General features: G+C 50.8%; 1 protein-coding gene across 1 annotated transcript in view; it reads left to right on the plus strand.

Moving 5' to 3' along the window:
* The window catches only part of Ksr2 (kinase suppressor of ras 2), a 371,336-nt gene that overhangs the window by 138,435 nt on the left and 214,004 nt on the right, over positions 1-18,897 (plus strand). Inside the window, 1 exon segment of the mRNA XM_047562072.1 lies at positions 11,076-11,586. Within this exon segment, the coding sequence (XP_047418028.1) occupies positions 11,076-11,586 (511 nt within the window).

Here is an 18,897-nt window from a genome sequence, read left to right on the forward strand (position 1 = left end):
CAATCTCCAGTATTGGGAATTAAAAAAAAAAAAAAGGAAAGAAAGTAATTATTAACAGCAAATAAGAGTTCTTTCCTATTTAAAATAGTTGTATTACAGCACGTCTGAATATAATTCCATTTTTTTTTTTTTTTTGGTACCAGGGATTGAATCCAGGGGTTGCTTCACCACTAAGCTACATCCCCAGCCCATTTGGTATTTTATTTAGAGACAGGGTCTCGCTGCATCGCTTAGGGCCTCGCTAAGTTGCTGAGGCTGGCTTTGAGCTTGCCGTCCTCCTGCCTCAGCCTCCCGAGTCTCTGGGATTACAGGCGTGTGCCACCATGCCCGGCTAATTACATTTTTAAATAATTGAATAATTATTATCCCTGGTTGAGTAGCCCTGATTTGGAGTGCTTGAGACTAGAGTGTGTTTGGATTTCGGATTCTTTTCAGATTTTGGAATAGTCGCCTCTGTATTAATGAGCTACCTTGGGGGAGGGGACCCAGGTCTCGACACAAAACTCATTAATGTGTCGTGCACTCCTTATGCACACACCTGGAGAATGATTTTATACAATATTCCTAGTGCTCCGGTGTATTTACCGAGACCCATCCTATGAGGTCAGGGGTGGAATTTTCCATTGGAGGCATCCGTGGCCGACCGCACTCAGAAAGTTCCAGATTGGGGAATATTTTGAATTTGGGATTTGGGGATGAGGGATGCTAAACCCGAGATCACAGTGATCACGTTGCTACTGTCTCTCGCCAAGACAATACCTGTGACTTTAGACAGATATTTCCAGATGGCGTCTAAAAGTCCTGCTTCCTGAGAACTGAACTAGCAGGGACTTTGAAGGGTTCAAGGAAGTTCCCAGCAGTGGTAATTCGGGCCCCAGGGGGCTCCCTGCCACCCCATCCACCGCATCTGCCTCCGAGGCCTAGCCCGGGTCTAGTTCTGATGCTGGCTCTGAAGTTCAGGCACATTCTACGCCACATCTTTGCCTGTTTGTCTGTTTGTGCAAAAAAAAGGACAGAGAAGTCAGACACTTGCTTCGACTTTCCGAAATCACTTTCTCCCTTAAAAATGGGTTTCTCTCCCCTGGTCGCTTATCAGAGAATGTCAAAAGAAAAACCTCCTGACACCTTGAGACGCCTTTAATCAGTCCCCAGACCTTTCATTTCTTAAAAACCTATTCCCTTCTCCCCGCCCATTTCAAGACCTGAAATACAATGATTTTCCAGAAACGGATGACAAGCTAGCAAGAGGGACGATTAATAGCCCCGGAACCCCTTGCTACCACACCTCCCCCGTTTAAAATGAAAAATCACCTCTTTTCCCTGAGACTTTATTAAAAAGAGGATCAAAAGGGAGCGGGAGCTGCTGATGGAACGCGGCCCCGCAGCCGGGCGCTTCTGAGGCTTCGTGGAGAGGAGTCGGGGACCTGCCCATTGAGCAGGTGGCAATTTGGGTGATGAAATGAGACTCTCTGCTTCTTCCTCCCTGAACTTCTGATGCTGCAATGCAGGGCTGGGGAGCAGGGAACGTTCGTGGGAAAAAGAGTCGGGTCAAGATTTTCCTCCTTCTTCTGGTCTTGCAGACTTGGAAGGGAGGGGAACTGGGGGTGATTTGGTGCCTCCTTAAATCCATGGTGTGTGTGTGTGTGTGTGTGTGTGTGTGTGTGTGTGTGTGTGTGACTGTCTGTCTTTGCAGAACTGAGGTGGTGGGGGGCAGTGGGTCCCTGTTCATCTGCAAGATGTCCTTGGATAAAAGGGCAAAGCAAGGGTGTAGGTTCCTATCAGCCCCGGGACGACAACCAAATCCTACCACTTACCCAATACTTGTATAAAATGGATCAATACATGATCCTACAGGTAGCATAGAGTAAGCACCGAATCCCCTCCCCCGACACCGGCCAGTGCCTCAAGTGCTAACTTGTTTTTCTTTTTTCTTTTGCCGTCCTGGGGATGGGACCCAGGGCCTTGGGCATGCCAGGCAGGTGGTTTGCAACTGAGCCCCACCCCCACCCCAATGCTGGTTTCTTTAAAAAAATATTTTTGTAGTTGTAGATGGACAGCGTGCCTTTGTTTTATGTTTATTTTCACGTGGTGCTGAGGATCAAACCCAGTGCCTCACACATGCTGGGCAAGCTCCCTGCCACTGAGCCCCAGCCCCAGCCCCTGATGCTGTCTTATATGACGATTTTCCAATCCATGCTCAGCAAAGGGGGCCGATTCCCAGGCAGGGCCGTATGAGTTCTCTGCAGCTGCTGTAACAAAGCCACCCCAGACCTGCTGACCTGCAACAACAGGAACTTATTTTCTCCCAGTTCTGGGGGCTCAAAGTGTGAAATGAAGGCGACGGTGGGGCTACCCTTCCCCTCAAAGCCCTGGGGGGACTCTGTCCCAGGCCTCTCTGTCCCTAGCATTGCTGGCTGCTGGTCATCCTCCGCATTCCTTGGCTGGTGGCTGCATTACGTGCCTTGGTCTCTCCATACTTACCTTGTCTTCTCTTCTCACAAGGACACACCACAGGGAGCACCCTCGTCCTGGGTTAACGGATCTGAACTTGGCTGCATTTGCAAAGACCCTATTTGTGGAGAGGATCCTGGGGGTAACACTTGAACATATCTTTCTTGGGGGTACAATTTGACTCACAATCAGGGTTCAGTGACTTTTGATACCAGGTTTTGCTTTCCATGGTGGGGCGGGGTCGCACCAGGCGAGACCAGGGATAAGGACTGAAGGATCTTTGTGCGCTGACTTTGCCTGAGACACAAGACACGGCTCTTGGCACACTCATTTAATCCCAGCGGCATCGTGTGAAACACACGGGCTTACCTCTATTTTACACAAATGTTTCTGTGTCATTGCCCGTGTGCCGGGGATGAAGACACATGCCTTACTTGCCTGGTTTTATTGACTCTTCAGAACATTCTTGGAGGAAAGCTTGGTTGTCATCCCCATTTTACAGATGAAGAAACTGAGTCACAGCAAGACAATGTTAAGGATAAGCCATATTGCTAGGTTGGGGTGTCCTATGTGTGATAAAACTCCCACTTCCTCCTCTGATAGTCAGTAGAGTGGATTCTTGCCCCTTCTGTTCAGCAAGCAAGTCCTGCAGGTGCAGCGATACCTTTCCTCCCGCTGAGGGAGCGAGGAGTGGGTGACATGCTCAGGACCTCCCCTCCCCACCCTTCAGGTCATTCAGGGTTGAGGGACATCTGCTTTGGAGATTCAGGATCAGACAGGGGAGGAGACAGAAGGTGAGTTCATTAAATCATGTCATGACTTTGGAAAAAAAATCTAAGATGACACTGTGTTGGATAGACTCAGGGGAGGTTGCAATTTCATAATCAATCCTCCCAGACCAGAAGAATGACTTGTGGGGGAGCAGCCCACAGTATCTGGGGAGATGAGGAAGGTGAGGGTCAGCCACATCCCAGGCATGGCCCCCTGGGTGTCTTGGAGGAATCTCAGACTCAACCTGTTTGAACGGACCACATCCTCTGGGCTCAGCTTCCGTCTCCTGTGTTTCCTGTGGCTGTGATCAGGGCCACCAGACACTGTGTGAGCCAGACTAGCAACGGGGACATGGACCTGGGCTTTGCATTACGCCTCAGGGTGCCGAGCACACCCAAACTCCAGCTGTCCTTCCTCCTGGCTGTGTGGCTTTCAGCAGCCTCTTACCCTCTCTGTGCCTCTGTTTCCTCATCTATAAAATAGAGTAATTTTTGCTCCCTTCATAGAATGGTTGTGTGGTGTTGGAGTTTCTCACGTGTAAATTACTTGGAACATCGGTGTCAAGTTCACGGTCGGTTCGCAGTAAATGTTAGCCTTTCTTTCTCCTTCTCACCCTCTATACAGTCTGTCCACCTCTTTGGCTGCTTGCTGCTACACCCTAGCCCAGGTCCTCGTCACCTCCAGGAGCCTGAGGCTGGCTCCTGCCGCCATCCTGGCCTGTCCACTCCTTCCTCAGACCAGGGTCAGGATGGTTCCACGGTGCTCATCTGATCACGTCCCTCCCCTCCCCACAGAGCATCCCACTGAGCAACAGGACAGATGCTGCACGGTGCACGCACCAGGTTTTCTGGGATGGCCGAGATGACACAGGGACAGGAAGAGGGGTGGGTGTACAGCCCCCTTGCCCTTTGCATTCTGGGCCAGCACACTGGGCTCCCTGGCAAACTCCAGGAGAGGACCCCGTCCACTGGACTGTGTGACCCTTTAAAAAAAAATTTTTTTTTTGGTACCAAGGATTGAACTCAGGGGCACTCGACCACTGAGCCACCTCCCCAGCCCTATTTTGTATTTTATTTAGAGACAGGGTCTCACTGAGTTGCTTAGGGCCTCGCTGTTGCTGAGGCTGGCCTTGAACTCATGATCCTCCTGCCTTAGCCTCCTGAGTTGCTGGGATGACATTCCTGCACCACCCTGCCCGGCAGGCTGTGTGACTTTTAAGCCACATGATCAGGGAAGCACCAGCCCCTCCTCTGCTGTGTCCAGGACCTGGCATGTGACAGACAGGACCTTGGCCTCCAGCCTCGACCCCTTGGGAAATACCTGCCCTTCCCTCCAGGTGAGCTGGATGTAGGGCCCAGCCCTGTGGATGCAGCATGGGCCTTGGCTTCCATCTGTCGGCCTCTATGACCATGGGCTGGGGCTGGAGCCTTGTGCTTGCGGGTGGATGACCTGGCAGACCAGAGACCCGCCACACCCATTGCCAGAGGTGACGGTTTCCAGGAGCGGGGTGGGTGGCCACCTCCCTCTTTGGGATCCCAGCTGCAGGGGATCAGTCCCATTGATCCTTAACCTCTGAGCCTCCCCTTCTGCCTAGGAAAGCAAATCCCAGGACCGTCCTCCCGTCCCCTCCTCTCCTCGCTCGAATTTCTTTTCCTAAATCGCTCCAGCCTCACCGAAGGACCCGCCATTCTCCCACTTGTCCCGTTCTCGCATCTCCAGACTCGCTATTTCCAGCGTCCCTGTCCTTTGTGCTTTACCCTCTGCCCCAGCCGGGCTCCCCTGGTCGGCACCGTGGGCTCCCGCACTTGCTCTGACACAGGAGTCCGGGTTTGCAATTGCACCCACTGATTTTCTGTATCGGCGTGGAGTTCACATCACAAACAATTAATTAACCATTTTAAAGCGAACCTTTCCGTGGCTTTTAGTGAATCCACAGTTTTACCTGTTCCAGAACATTCTTAGGACTCCGAACGCAACCCCACCCCCACTGCTGCCAGTCCCCGGGCGCCGCTCCCCTGCGCTGTCTCTCTGGACTCGCCCCTTTCCCACGTTCCGCGTAGATGGAATCCCGCAGCCGGTGACCTTCCGCGCCTGGCACGTCCCCAACACGTCCTCCAGGGGCACGCAGGTTGGGGCGGGCGTCCTTTCCGTGGCCGAGTCACCGTCCTTCGAATGGGCGAACCACCTTTGCGCTGAGCTCTTGGGTTGACGGGCACTCGGCTGCTTCTGCCTTTGGCTCTGCAATGGCGCGGCTGGGGACCTTCGCGCGCTCGCGTTGGAATCCCTGCTCCTAGTTCCCTGGGCTCTGTCCCCAGGGATGGGGTTGCAGCAAGAGCCTGTTTGCTTGCAGATCTTTCTGGTTGGACTGTGAGCCTCTTGAGAGGTGGGGACGACAGATGGACAGGCAGCCTGGGGCCAAAGGGGAGAGTCACGCGCTGCAGCGTCCAGTTTCCCGCCGCTCAGGCGTCCGCCCGTGGTCTGCACCGTCACAGTGACCAGCTCTCGTTGGACTCATTTTATCTCATGACTGGCTCCTTGCTTTCCTCTGGTATTTGCTCAAATGTCCACTGTCACCGCCTCATCCTTTCCTGATTAGAGTGGCCCCTGGCAGATTTCTGTTTCTCCCTGACCTTCTCCTCCATGGCTCTTCTCATCACTGACCTACTGCATACCACCTTCCCCGGTCCTGCACGGCGTCTGTCCGTCCCCCTTTCTTCTCTGCGTCCACGCTAAGCATTGGAGCTCCGTAAAGACAGGGCTTTTCCCGGCCGGCTTTGCGCTGTGCAGTGCTGGGACAGTGCCGGAGAGGCTCCAAAGGGTCATGAAATAAATGGACACGAGTGACTGCCTGCAGTCCTCTCTGCACCCCCCAAGAAAGCCATGAGCGTTCCCACCTTATGAACCCCCAAACCAAGACTCAGGGAGGTTAAGTAACTTGCCCAAGGTCACAGAGTCAATCAGTGGTGGATCCAGAATTCTAAGTCCGTCTCCTCTGATTCCCAGTCCCAGATTCTTTCCATGTCGCTTGGGGAGGGCAACAGATAGAGGGACGATGTCCAGAGTGGCCTTGCATTGCAGCAGAAGTGTAAGACGACTTTAAAAAAAAGTGCAACTAATTAGAACAGAGAAAATTAAAATAAATAAAAACCCCACTTCCTTAGCCATGTTTCACGCCGGCTAATTTGACAGTGGGTTTGTGTTTCCTGAGCAGGGACCTCAATCCAGACCTTGCAAGGTGATGAGATGCCTTGAGTAGGAAATGGCCATGGGTCACCTTAGTGCTGAGAGTCGCTACCAGGACACCTAACAGGGCAGGGTCACCACTGCACCAGGGTGCTGCTGAGCAACGTAACCTGTGTTCTGCCATTTATTCTCACGGAGTCCCGGAGGTGGGTCCTTACTGCCCCCACATCACAGGTGATAAAACTGAGATTCAGAGGGATTAGGGGAGGGCCCACAGTCCCACAGCCAGGAAGTGGGGTGGAGCAGACTGAAGCCCAAGCCACCCCAGTTCAGAGCTGGCTCCTTCTCGCTGGGCTAATATGTGTGCACACATATTTGAGAGTAGAGATGGATGACGGTGACTTTGATAGAATGTTCCAGAAAGTCTGGGAGGAGGACAGGGTAGATCTCAGTGAGGAATGAGCCCTTGTTCCAGCGTCTGTTCCCCCCTGACTGGTCTGTGTTGGTCCGTGGCGGTGGCAGGCGGTGGCTCTGCCTCTGTGTGACCTGGTCATCCAGGTGGTGAGGTCCCGGGTTCCGATTCTGGCTGCCAGTTACCATCCTGCCGTGTCCTTGGGTCGTCTTCATCTCTGCGTCTTTGTAGACCCTCAGCATCCTTAGCTACAAAACAGGGTCGGCGTTGGCCTTTTGCGCCCAGAGTTACAAAAATGAAGATCAAAAACAGCCCCGTTACACTGGGAAGGATGCAAATGACCATCCATTAATTTGTCTTGGAATCTTTTTTTTCCTCTTAAACAAAGATGCCCAGAAACCATCTGGGAGACTCAGCAACCAAACGGACCCTGGCCTGGGAATGATGTGGCCTTTTTCCTTGTATGGATTTTATAATTTTTAAAAAAATGAATATATAATAGCAAAGTGAGTTGTTTTAATTTAAAGTGGGGCTGGGAGCCCATGTTCACGGAAGCGCTTTGCAAACGGTGGGGCGTGGCCGGTGGGCGCCTCCTGAGGTCATTGTCAGGACTCCCCCTGCCCCAGACCCATTCCCCTCCCGGGTCCTGCTTCCTCCATCCACACCAGCCAGCCTCCCCTCTCTTTTTTTACTCATTCTTTTAAAAAAAATCATTTGCGCCATCTTCACTTTTGATTGACACCTAGCCGCCGCCCGTGTTTCTGGGGTGCGCCCGACCTTTTGATTGACGCACGTTACGCGTCCTGGTGAGCTCGGAGGGGCCGGCTCCTCATCGCCTTCAGCAGTCCTCATTTCTTACTCCTCGCACGAGCTAGTTTGGCATCTGTAATTAATTGTCACCGCGAGTCACCCCACTGTGCTGCAGGGCGCGGAAACCTTCCCGGTTCAGCTCAGCGCGCACCTGCCGCGGCCTCTCCCCGCCGCCTCCCCTTTCCTCTTCCACGAGACCAACTTCTGGCCTCGGGAACGAGGGAGAACACCGGTATCTGTCGTTCAAATGTGCCGCTTCAACTCCGCTGCCACCACCCGTGTCAGATCGGCATGGTTTCTTGCTTTGTCCCTGCAAGACCCTCTCTGTGCCGGTGGCCGAGTGAGGGATCCTTGAGAAGCGACTCTCGATTAGGTCACGTGTCCTCCCTCCTCCAAACTCCCCGGGCTCTGTCCATGGGGCTCATGGAGGAGTGTGCCTTGGCCCCTGGCCTGGTGGCCTGTCTGTCACTTGTTCCTTCATCCTCTGGTGGGGCGAGTAGTCACACTGCTCTCTTGACCTGGTATGTATGTACGTAAATATGTGTGCATTTATTTTTTGTGCCAGGGATTGAACTCAAGGGCGCTTAACCGCTGAGCCACATCCCAGCCCTTCTTAAATTTTTTTTTATTTTGAGGCAGGGTCTCACTAGGTTGCTTACAGCCTCCCTAAGTTGCTGAGGCTGGCTTTGAACCTTCGATCCTCCTGCCTCAGCCTCCCGAGCTGCTGGGATTTCAGGTGTGCTCCACCACACCCGACCCTGATGTGGTTTTGAAGCCTGTACTTCAGTGCTCTCTGACTCTGACACTTTATATCTCAGTGTGGGGGATGAAAAAAGGCTGTAGGTTTGCTGCCCGAGAGTGTGGATCTTTAGGCCAGTTTTGCAGGTGCCCTGTCAGTATGGTAAATGAGTGAAAAATGTTAATATATTACTGGGATTTTAATTTTTTTTTGAGTCACAGGATATCAATTTTGATGCAGTCCACTCATCTTCAGATTTCCTTAGTTTTATTTGCCATTTCTCTGTATATTTTCTTCTGTGTAACTTCGTCACTGGGTGGGTTCATGTGTCCAGCACCACAGAGGAAATGCCGGGTTCCATACATCTCTGCTGCTGCTTTTCCACACCCACATCCATTTCTTTCTATTCTCCATCCTTATCCCCAGGCAACTAGCAATCTACTGTGTTTCCAAAATATTGTCATTTCAAAAATGCTACGTCAATGGCCAGGCAGTGTGTACACGTCTGGGATTTGCTTTTTTCTCTTAGCTCAATCCTCAGGTTCCTTTTCATGGCTGAGTAGTATTCCATGGTGTGTCTGGACCACAGTCATTTAGGCGCTCACTGTCACTGTACTCTGTTTATCACATTATTCTTTTTATTTCCCTCCCAGAACTATAACCACGTGAAATGCTCCAGTGAGCAGGTCTGCTTGTGTGTCAGATCTCTGCTTCCGCAGAATGTAAGCCCTGGGGGCTGGTGGCATGCCCAGCCCTCAAGCCTTCTCCGAGCATGGTGCTTGGCATGTCGGCAGCCTTTGGAGAATGTTGGTTGGACACATGCTCCAGTGAGCGCTCAGGAATGTGGATCCGGAGCGAGGGTGTGGTGGGAAATAGGTGGTCAGAAAGGATCAAGGGTGAACTTGACTTCTGTAGGATTCCTGAATCTCAAGTGGAGTCCAGGTGTTAAAATTGCCATCCAGGTAAAGGTATCCTTGAAAATCCTTTAAATCACCTTGACACTGCTGTTCACAGGCAGCAATGAACTTGTTTGCATTTCTGGGCATTTGGGTTGTGGGTTTCCCCTCAGACCAGGGAAACCGTGGAAGAGGAGGGTATTGAATGGGGATGATAAGGGTGACAAAAGGGCTTCCTTCTATTCTGGGAGGGGAAAAGCAGCTGAGGTTGGATTTTGTACATGTGCTTACTTTTTTTTTAATTTTAAAAATTTGTTTTAATTAATTGCACATGACAGTAGAATGCACTTTGATACGTCATAGATAATGGAGTATAATTTCTCATTCTTCTGGTTATGCAGGATGTGGAATCCCACCAGTCATATAGTTACATATGTACACAGGGTAATTGTGTCTGATTTGCTCTACTACCCTTCCTGTCCCTGTACCCGCTCCCCTCCCTTCACTCCCCTCTTCCTAATCTAAAGTAACTCTTATTTTTCCTAAGCTCCCCTACCCCCACCATTGTAAATTAACATCTGCATATCAGAGAAAACATTCAGCTTTTGGTTTTTAGGGATTGGCTTATTTCACTTAGCATGATATTCTCCAGCTCCATCCATTTGCTAGCAAATGCTATAATTTTATTCTTCTTTAAGGCTGAGTAATATTCCATCATATATATATATATATGATATATATATGAATATATCTCACATCTTTTTTATCCATTCATCTGTCAAAGGGCACCTATGTTGGTTCCAGAGCTTAGCTATTGTGAATTGAGCTGTTATAAACATTGATGTGGCTGTGTCACTGTGCTGATTTAAGTCCTTTGGGTATAGATCAAGGAGTGGGATTACTGGGTCAAATGGTGGTTCCATTCCAAGTTTTCTGAGGAATCTCCTTACTGCTTTCCATAATGGTTACACCAATTTGCAGTCCCACCAGACATGTATGAGTGTACTTTTTTCCCTACATCCTTGCTAACATTTATTGTTATTTATATTCTTGATAATTGCCATTCTGACTGGGGTGAGATTAAATCTTAAGAGTCGTTTTTCATTTGCATTGCTCTCATTGCTAGAGATGTTGAACATATTTTCATACATTTGTTGATCGATTGTATTTCTTCTTCTGTGAAGTGTCTGTTCAGTTCCTTAGCCCATTTGTCGATTGGGTTATTTGTTTTTTGTTTTTTTTTTTTTGGTGTTAAGTGTTTTGAGTTCTTTGTACATCCTGGAGATTACTGCTCTATCTGAAGTGCGTGTGGTAAAGATTTTCTCCCACTCTGTAGGCTCTCTTCACGTTATTGATTGTTTCCTTTGCTGAGAGGAAGCTTATCAGTTTGAATCAGTCCTTAATGTTACTTCTTGCGCTTTAGGAGTCTCCTTAGGGAAGTCAGGTCCTAAAGCAACCTGGTGAAGATTTGGACCTACTTTTTCTTCTGTTAGGCGCAGGGTCTCTGGGTAAAGGTGCTTATGATGTGGCAGGTTTGTGTATAATGTGCATATCACACAATGTGCACACGATGCAACACGTGTCGTGCAATGTGCATATTACATAAGGTGCACGTGAGGTGGTGCAGTGCTGTAACCTGCAGACGACGTGACTAGGCATCTGTGAGGTGCACCTGCCAACAGGTGATGCGCAGGTAGACGTGACATAAAGTGCCTATGGTGGGACCCGCGCACGACGTGGCGCAGCACCTGGTGTAACTCGCCTTGCTTTCTCCTGGCTTATCCACCTCCCTCTGCTCTTCCTTCCCACCCAGGAGGCAACCTTTCAAAGCAAGACTGGATCATCCAGTGGCCCACCACGGAGACGGGGAAGGAGAACAATCCCGTGTGCCCTCCGGAGCCCACCCCGTGGATCCGCACCCACCTCTCTCAGAGCCCCAGGGTCCCGTCCAAGTGCGTCCAGCACCTCTGCCACCCCAGCCCCGCGCCGGGGGCCCCGGTGTACACCCACGTGGACAGGCTCACTGTGGACGCCTACCCGGGCTTGTGCCCGCCGCCCCTGGAGTCGGGCCACCGTTCCCTGCCCCCAAGTCCCCGGCAGCGGCACGCAGTCCGCACCCCACCGCGCACGCCCAATATCGTCACCACCGTCACCCCGCCGGGCACGCCCCCCATGAGGAGGAAGAACAAGCTGAAGCCCCCAGGGACCCCGCCGCCCTCCTCCCGAAAGCTGATCCACTTGATCCCGGGGTTCACGGCGCTGCACCGGAGCAAGTCCCACGAGTTCCAGCTGGGTCACCGCGTGGACGAGGCCCACACGCCCAAGTGAGTGTGGCTGCTGGGGCCTGGGCGGGAGGGGCCCGGGGACCCCAGGGGCTGTATCCTGCGGCTCCGGGAGCTGCCCAGGCGGGAGGGCCAGGGGGAGACTTGTGTTTCCTGGCTGTCGCTGAATGCACATGGCTTTTCACTGAGGAAAGGTTCAGGAAGGTGGAATGTCCCAGAACTGACCACTGTTTTAATGCTATTACTATTCTAGAGGCTTGGGGCGCATGGGCTGGAACACACCCCACTTGATCCCTTCATGCATGGCCGGTGGCTGCTTCCCAGCCACAACTGCAGGGTTGAACGTGGCCCAGAAAGCCAGCATATTTCCCATCTGGATCTTTCCAGGAGAATTTTGCAGCTTCCGCCGAGTCCAGCCTGGTGCTGCCCCTGGAAACAGGACCCACCCCCCCCACCGTGTTATTAATTGCCTTACATTTTCTGGTTGCAGATGAAAATGAATAGAAAGAAAGAAGCAATGCTCATTTTCATATGTCACTTAAACTCCTATGTCAAAATATTATTTCAACATAGAATCCATGTAAAATATTATTACCCAGATATTCTTCTTTACTCCACGGGGGTCTTTCAAATTCCGTCTTTTGCTCCTGAGGCTCATTCCAGTGGAGGGTGAAGGGGAACCCGAGGCATTGAGGGAGCTGGCAGAAGGCCCCCAACCCAGGGAGCCATGGGAGGAAGAGGAGGAGACTCAAGAATTAGCAGGTTGCATGATTCGCACCTGCCAGAGGGTGGACTCAACCCCAGCGTCCCTCAGCAGGTGGACAGATAAACAAATGTGGTCGACATGCAATCTTATTCAGTCTTAGGAGGGAGATTCTAATGCCTGCCACACCTGGCTGAACCTTGAACACAGTCTGCTAAGTGGAAGGACAGGTAGCGTGTGATTCACAGACATGAGGCAGCCAGGGTCCTCAAATCCACAGACACAGGGATGGAATCGTGGTTGCCGGGAGCTGGCAGGAGGAAGCTGGGAGCTGTTGATGGGTACAGAGTTTCAGAGTGGGATGAGGAGAGAGCCGTGGAGGTGGAGGCACCGATGTTTACACCATCATGGGACTTGCACTTCATGCCCCTGGAATCACACTTGAAAATGGTTGAAATGGTAACTTCCATGTTAGGCGTATTTTGCCACAATTAAAAAAAAACAAAAAACAAAAAACAAAACAACAACAACAAAAAAAAAACAAAGGCAGGACCTGACAGACAGTCCAGGGTATGTTGAGGGCCAGAGAGTCGGTACTTTGGGCTCTGCAGGCCAGAGTCTCTGGTGCAGTTGCTCAGCTCTGCTGTTGGAGAAGCAAAGGAGCCACAGAAGACAGGCAGACACAGGGGCGGGGCTCCGTTCCAATAAAACTTTATTTAAAAAAGCGGGTGCCTGGCCAGATCTGGCTCACGGGCCAAATGGTTTGGAGCGTGGATCTTCCTTCTAAGGAGCTGGGAAGGCCCTAAATCAGTTTAAGTGGAAGGCTTAGGTGAGTTTAGGATGGTCATTTGGGCTGCCTGGGGAACCTCAGGTGGAGGCTTGGCACGCATGTCTGGAACCTCAGGGCTTTGAGCAGAGGACACTTTTATGACGGCACTTTGGATTTTGAGAGAAACAGAGACTGGGGGCTGCCGAGGCCTCCAGGCGAGCAGGCTGGGGAGGGTCCCCGGAAGGCTGGGGGCGTGGCCGAGGGGGAAGGAGGGCGGCGCCTGGCATCTGCGCCTCCCTCTCTGCGCCTCCCTCACGCCTTCCCTGGGCGCCCCTCGGGGCGAGCTGCCACCTGGTCAGCAAGCAGAGCCTCTGGACCCAGAATCTTTTAATCTACAAGGCGGGACCCCATGACAGAGGCTGCCCTTTGCCTTTTAAGTGCTAGTTCACTTTGAATATGCTGGAAACCCCCTCCTCGGAGCCTCCCCAGTCACCGTGGCCACCTTCAGTGTGTTTTGGAAATTGCGCATCAGGATTCCGGCGCAGGCGCCTTGCGCGTGGGGACTGTCCTGTCCAGCGAGCAGGCTCAGCGCTTCAAGGAGGCGGCTCCATGGCCCGCCTCGGGGGATGCTGAGGCTCAAGGCAAGGAAGCGGCTCAGGGGAGGGACAGAGGGGTCAGTTTGATGATGTGGACGGTGCTGTGGAACCCTTTGGCTCGGGAGGGTGTCTCCGGGTGCACAGGGGCATCAGGACACCTGGCCTTTGGGTATTAAAAAAAAAAAAGCCAAGAGAGGCTGGGGATCAGATACTTGCCTGGCTTTGTGGGTTCCATCTCCAGCACCACAGGGGGAATGAAAATCCAAGATAGTGACAAGTGGCGCCCCGGACTTTGTGGGTAGGCTGAGGAAGGGCAGAGGTGCCTTCTGACCCTGGAGACTGAGGAGGGGCCCCAGGAGAGGCGTTCACTGGGTTCAGTGCTAATGATCAGACTGGCCCAGTCGGCACTTCCCTGCCTCTGAGCTGATCCTGGCTCTGCCCGGCTGCAGCCCTTGGGGACCTTGGATTTGACCTTGCCCAGTCTTAGCTTTCCTGCCTGTGGGCCGAAGGGTGGGGAATGCGTTTATGTTTTTAAATCTGAGATTATGACCCATTAGTAGGTAGTGGTATCATTTTCATGCACTGTGACCAGCACTTAAAAACTGAAATAGTCCAGCAGAGACTCGGCTACATCGGCATATCGGCATGTGGAGGTCATTCATATGTTGTTTTGTGACATTGTTCAAATATCTATCAAATATAGGGTCCTGTGGGCGGAGCAGACTTTCTTTCACATCTGGTTTCTTCTCTCCTCTGCCTCATGGCCTTACTGCCTGCCCCCCCGCCCGTGTGGTACTAACCCTTGCCCTAGGCCACCTCTGTTTCGGAAGTCGCAGGTCTTTCTGAACAGTCCCCCAGTCTTTCAAAACCGTTGGCCCCTGTCATTTTCCAAGCACGCAACGCCCTGGGAGCTCCTGGGTTGGAGGGAGTCTGGGTTTAGATCTTCCATACCCAGAGTGGCGTTTATCAGATGATCTGCTTGGGTTTCATTCAGGTCCCCTGTGGCTTCTCAGAGGCCTTCTCAGAAGGAGCAGAGCAAGAAAACCAGAAAACATGAGCAGCCTGTGAAGCCCACCTCCCCTGGGAGCCTGGCGGCCCAGGTGTGGGGTCTTATCCAAACAGTCCTCGCAGAACAGCTTACTTGCTTCTCTTGCTTCCTTTTCTCTCTTTCTTTTGGCATTTGAGTTTCAGTGTGTGGTTTTACTCTGCTGGCACTGCTAACACACACACACACACACACACACACACACACACAGAACTTTATTTATTTTTCTCCACTGACAGTAACACCTTGTGGTATGGAAGTTTCAACAACTTAGGAAGTATTTTAAGGGAAGTCGAAGGTTTCTATTGCTCATTTTCTATTGTTCATTTTCTGTGCACTTACCAGTGTGCACAGAGAACGTGCATTTTAAAGAAGGTGAAATCACCTCTTGGGGGGCCAAAATGGGTTCTTGGGGGAGGCAGAAGGCTTGGGTGTTACAGTCGTTTGGGGTCCCCTGAAGAGCTGGAGAACATGAACAGGTCAGGTAGAGTTGATCTGTGGCATTAAATTAAAAAAAAGACTTATATTTACTTATTTTTAAAATTAATTAGTATTATTTTAATCAGGCATATTTATGGGTACAGTGTGATAATTCAATATATGTATACAACATGTAATGATCAAATCTGGGTAGTTAGCATTTCTATCTTTTCAAATGTGTGTTTTTATATTTTTGAACAACACATGATAATTGTACATACTTGCAGTAGTCGAGATATGGAATCAAACTAGATGCCCACCAGCAAATGACTGGATAGAGAAAATGGGGTATACATATATGGACCATGGAATATTATTCAGTCATTAAAAAGAATGATACCTATCATTTCCAGCAAGATGTGGCATTAAAATTTCACTGGGGGCTGGAGATTGAGATTAGGACAGAAAAAAAAATCTATTTGAAATGATTTTTTAAATGAATTCATTGTTTTAACGAAATAAGGTTTGAGAAACACCAACATAGATCTTTGAATATAATCCTAGAGACACAGTTAGATGTAGACATGGGGACCTTCCAAGAACCTTCAACATTTCTGCCTGATTTCACCCTGGAATTGTGGCCACCTCATCTGAGAAAACCACCTCCGATTCCTTACAATTAACTGTTTAGAAAATTAAGAGAGAGCTACCACAAAGATCCTGGCCGTCTTGACCTTTATCCTCAGGATCCCATACCCTGGCCACATTACTGGGTGACAAAGCCCTTAGCAGTTCTTGGTGTGTGATGATTTGCATGACGTTAGATTCCTTCTCTGCCTGTGATACCAGTGACTTGTTCTTCCCTGTCACAGGATAGGAAAGGGTTCAATCAAATTGGAATTATTTTATTTTTTAACTGAATCATTCTAAATGCATAGGTGCTCAGCAAGAAAAAGAAAGTCTATTGTAAAACAATTCTTTTTTTTTAAACAAATTTTTCTTAAAGGTTATTTTTAATGACAGTTTTAATCATGGAAGTAATTCCCAGATATGTCTTTTTTTTTTTTTGGAAAAGATCAGCAACATAAAATATAAGGAATAAAAGGCGAAATTTCACCTCACCCTGGCCGGAGAGAACTTTGTTATCACGACTTTTTGATCCGAATCTGTACCTGTTCCTGTGTGCGGGGATTATGATCTCCTTGCCTTTCTTCATAATCGTAGCTACCCTGTCCCTTTGCTAAGGTGACTCGCCTTTACGAGTCCTGCCTAGATGAGAATGTCGCATTTGAGATCTTCTCACAATTTCCTCCTTTTATTTAATTCCCAGAGGAAAACAGATTTTCACCAGAGCCCATCCAGAACGTTCTTGGTGCCTGTCTCTGCTTTCCGACCGTGGTATGGTCCCCACCCTTGGGGGCAGCGTGTCGGGACCCCGGCTGGCTGGCCGTGAGACGGCCCAGGCTGAGTCCTTGGTAGCTCGTGCGAGAAGGGCTTGGCGGGACAGATTCATTATGTAAATCAGATTTCAGGAGCGATCTTTTTGTCTCTGTTAGCAAAGTAATTACGTGCGAGCACTTAAACTTCCTGGCACACACCTCCGGCTCATTGTGCTAATTATCACAAGGAACCCTGATGCATTTACAAGGGCAAGAGGGGAGCGGATAACAGAATATTCATTAACATACGAGGGCTTCTCTTCCGCTCCTGGGGCCTTTCCTCTCAGGGACACGGCAGCGTGGAGACACACACACACTTGGCGTCAGATGGACCCCCGAGGATGGGGGCAGCCAGGCATCTCTTCTGTCACCCCCAGGGGCTCTTCTTCTGTGCCCCTCACCTTCAAGTGGCAATTCAAGTGCAAAGTGATAAGACCCACATTAAGTAGGTGCCGGGACTCTCCTGGCTCAGGGGACGTGAGCTCTTGTCATGTCTCCGTCTGTCTAGCTCCCAGGTCCCGGCGGGGGACAGACCCGGTTATAAGAGCGAACTCCGGGAGCTGTGGCGTCCTCAGCAGATATCACAGGTTCATGCCAAGAACTGCCGGTTCAGGAGCAGGCTACCCACCAGAGGCAGCTCCCCCAGGATCGATCGGTGTGGCCTTCTAACTCGGCCACGTTTCCTCTGTATCAAGATGTGACAGCATGGGGGCTGGAGAGGGCCCAGGGTCAAGTTCTCCTGAGGAAGAGGAGAGTGTTGTGAAGAAGAGGGGCTTTACCACAGCCTTTTAACAATCTTGTCATGCGGACTCTGTGATTCACGCTGGATGTCTTTCCTTCCTCCCTCCTTCTCTCCCTCCCTCTCCTTCCTCCTCCTCCTCCTCCTCCCTTTTTTTTTTTGCCACCCTGGGGTTCAAACCCAGGGCCACATACTTGTTAGGCAAGTGCTCTACCAAATTCATTTTGAATCCGTGATGTCTCGGATAAGGCCCTCCGTGCTTCGTAGCATGTCTATAGACATAGATACAGGTAGGGACATGTTTATACATATGTAGACATTACACACGGTACGATTCTTTCTCATAAAACGCATGCTGATGAGAAATCTTTTGCTAGATACTGTTGGTTTGCTTAGGAAAGTTCTATCCAAGCTCCCCACTTTCCTTTTGCCTTAACAGGGTCCCCCACCCCTCCTAGATTCCAGGCCCTCGATTCCAGTTTACGAGGACAACACACATGGTTCAGGCCTGAAATGAATGTTGTTAGGTGGATCAGATATGAAAACTAGAGTCGAAGTGGAGACAGATGTTCCGTCCAGCGGAACCGGCGCGGAGAAAGGAGACACCACCAATCTTTAGTTGACCAGATTTATTGCGTCCTCCCTGTTTTCCTGCCTCCTTTGTTCTGCACTATCTCCCTTCTCCTACCCTCTCCCTCTCTCCTCCCCCAGGCTCCTAGCTTATCAGCCAATTATAGCAAAGCTTTCTCTCATGCAGGAGAGCATGCAGAGGAATGTCAGCATAGCACTATGTGGATCACGAGCTGTCCACGCGCGGCATGATATTAGATAGCCAATCCTAGAGCCTGGCGTCAACACGTCATAGTCTCCGAGGAACTAGTAGGCAAGCAACCTTTATGGGTACTTCCTTATTTTGGTACCCAGTGCCCTTTGGCTCATTGCCAGGCGCCATCTTGTCCAAGACGGCCCTCAACAGGCAGAATGTTAGAAATCTGTGGCTGCCCCCTGCCAGGCTTCGTGCGGGGCTTGGAGGCAAAGGCGCAGCCCTGCAGGCAGAGGGGCCATGCAGCGGGGCCAGCACCCGCCCCTGGTCTCCACCCCTGGTCCCCTTCACATAGCAAGGGGCTGCTGCCCCTGCCTCTTCCTCCCCACCAGCTGAGTTGCAGATCTTCCCTGCTGGATCTCAGACCCATGATCAGCCAGGTTCCAGGACGGAACCACAGAGCAGCTCACCTCAGGCTTCAGCTTGGCCGTTGCTTCCTTCCTTCCAGGGGCTGGGTTGTGTGGCTCATGAGGTCTCTGAGTCTTTAGGTCTGCCAGCCAGGAGTCTGCAGCCCAGGGTTTTTATCAGCTTGCTTTGTCACTGTGCTCAAAAGACCTGAAAAGAACAACGAGAGCAGGCAAAGTGTGTGTGGCTCACGGTTCCTGCATAGTGACCCCCCCACTAATCCCTCTCTGGGTGGTCATAGCTGTTCACGTCCCTCATATAAAGTGGCGTGGCACTTGCCTAGGACCTATGCACATTCTTCCACGTACTTTAAACCATTTCTAGATGACTTATAATTCCTAGTACAATGGAAGCACCATGTAAATAGTTGTTACACTGTATCCTTTAGGGAACAACAACGAGGAAAAAGTCTGC

Source organism: Sciurus carolinensis, chromosome 8 (assembly GCF_902686445.1).
Source record: "Sciurus carolinensis chromosome 8, mSciCar1.2, whole genome shotgun sequence".
NCBI classification, from domain to species: Eukaryota; Metazoa; Chordata; class Mammalia; order Rodentia; family Sciuridae; genus Sciurus; species Sciurus carolinensis.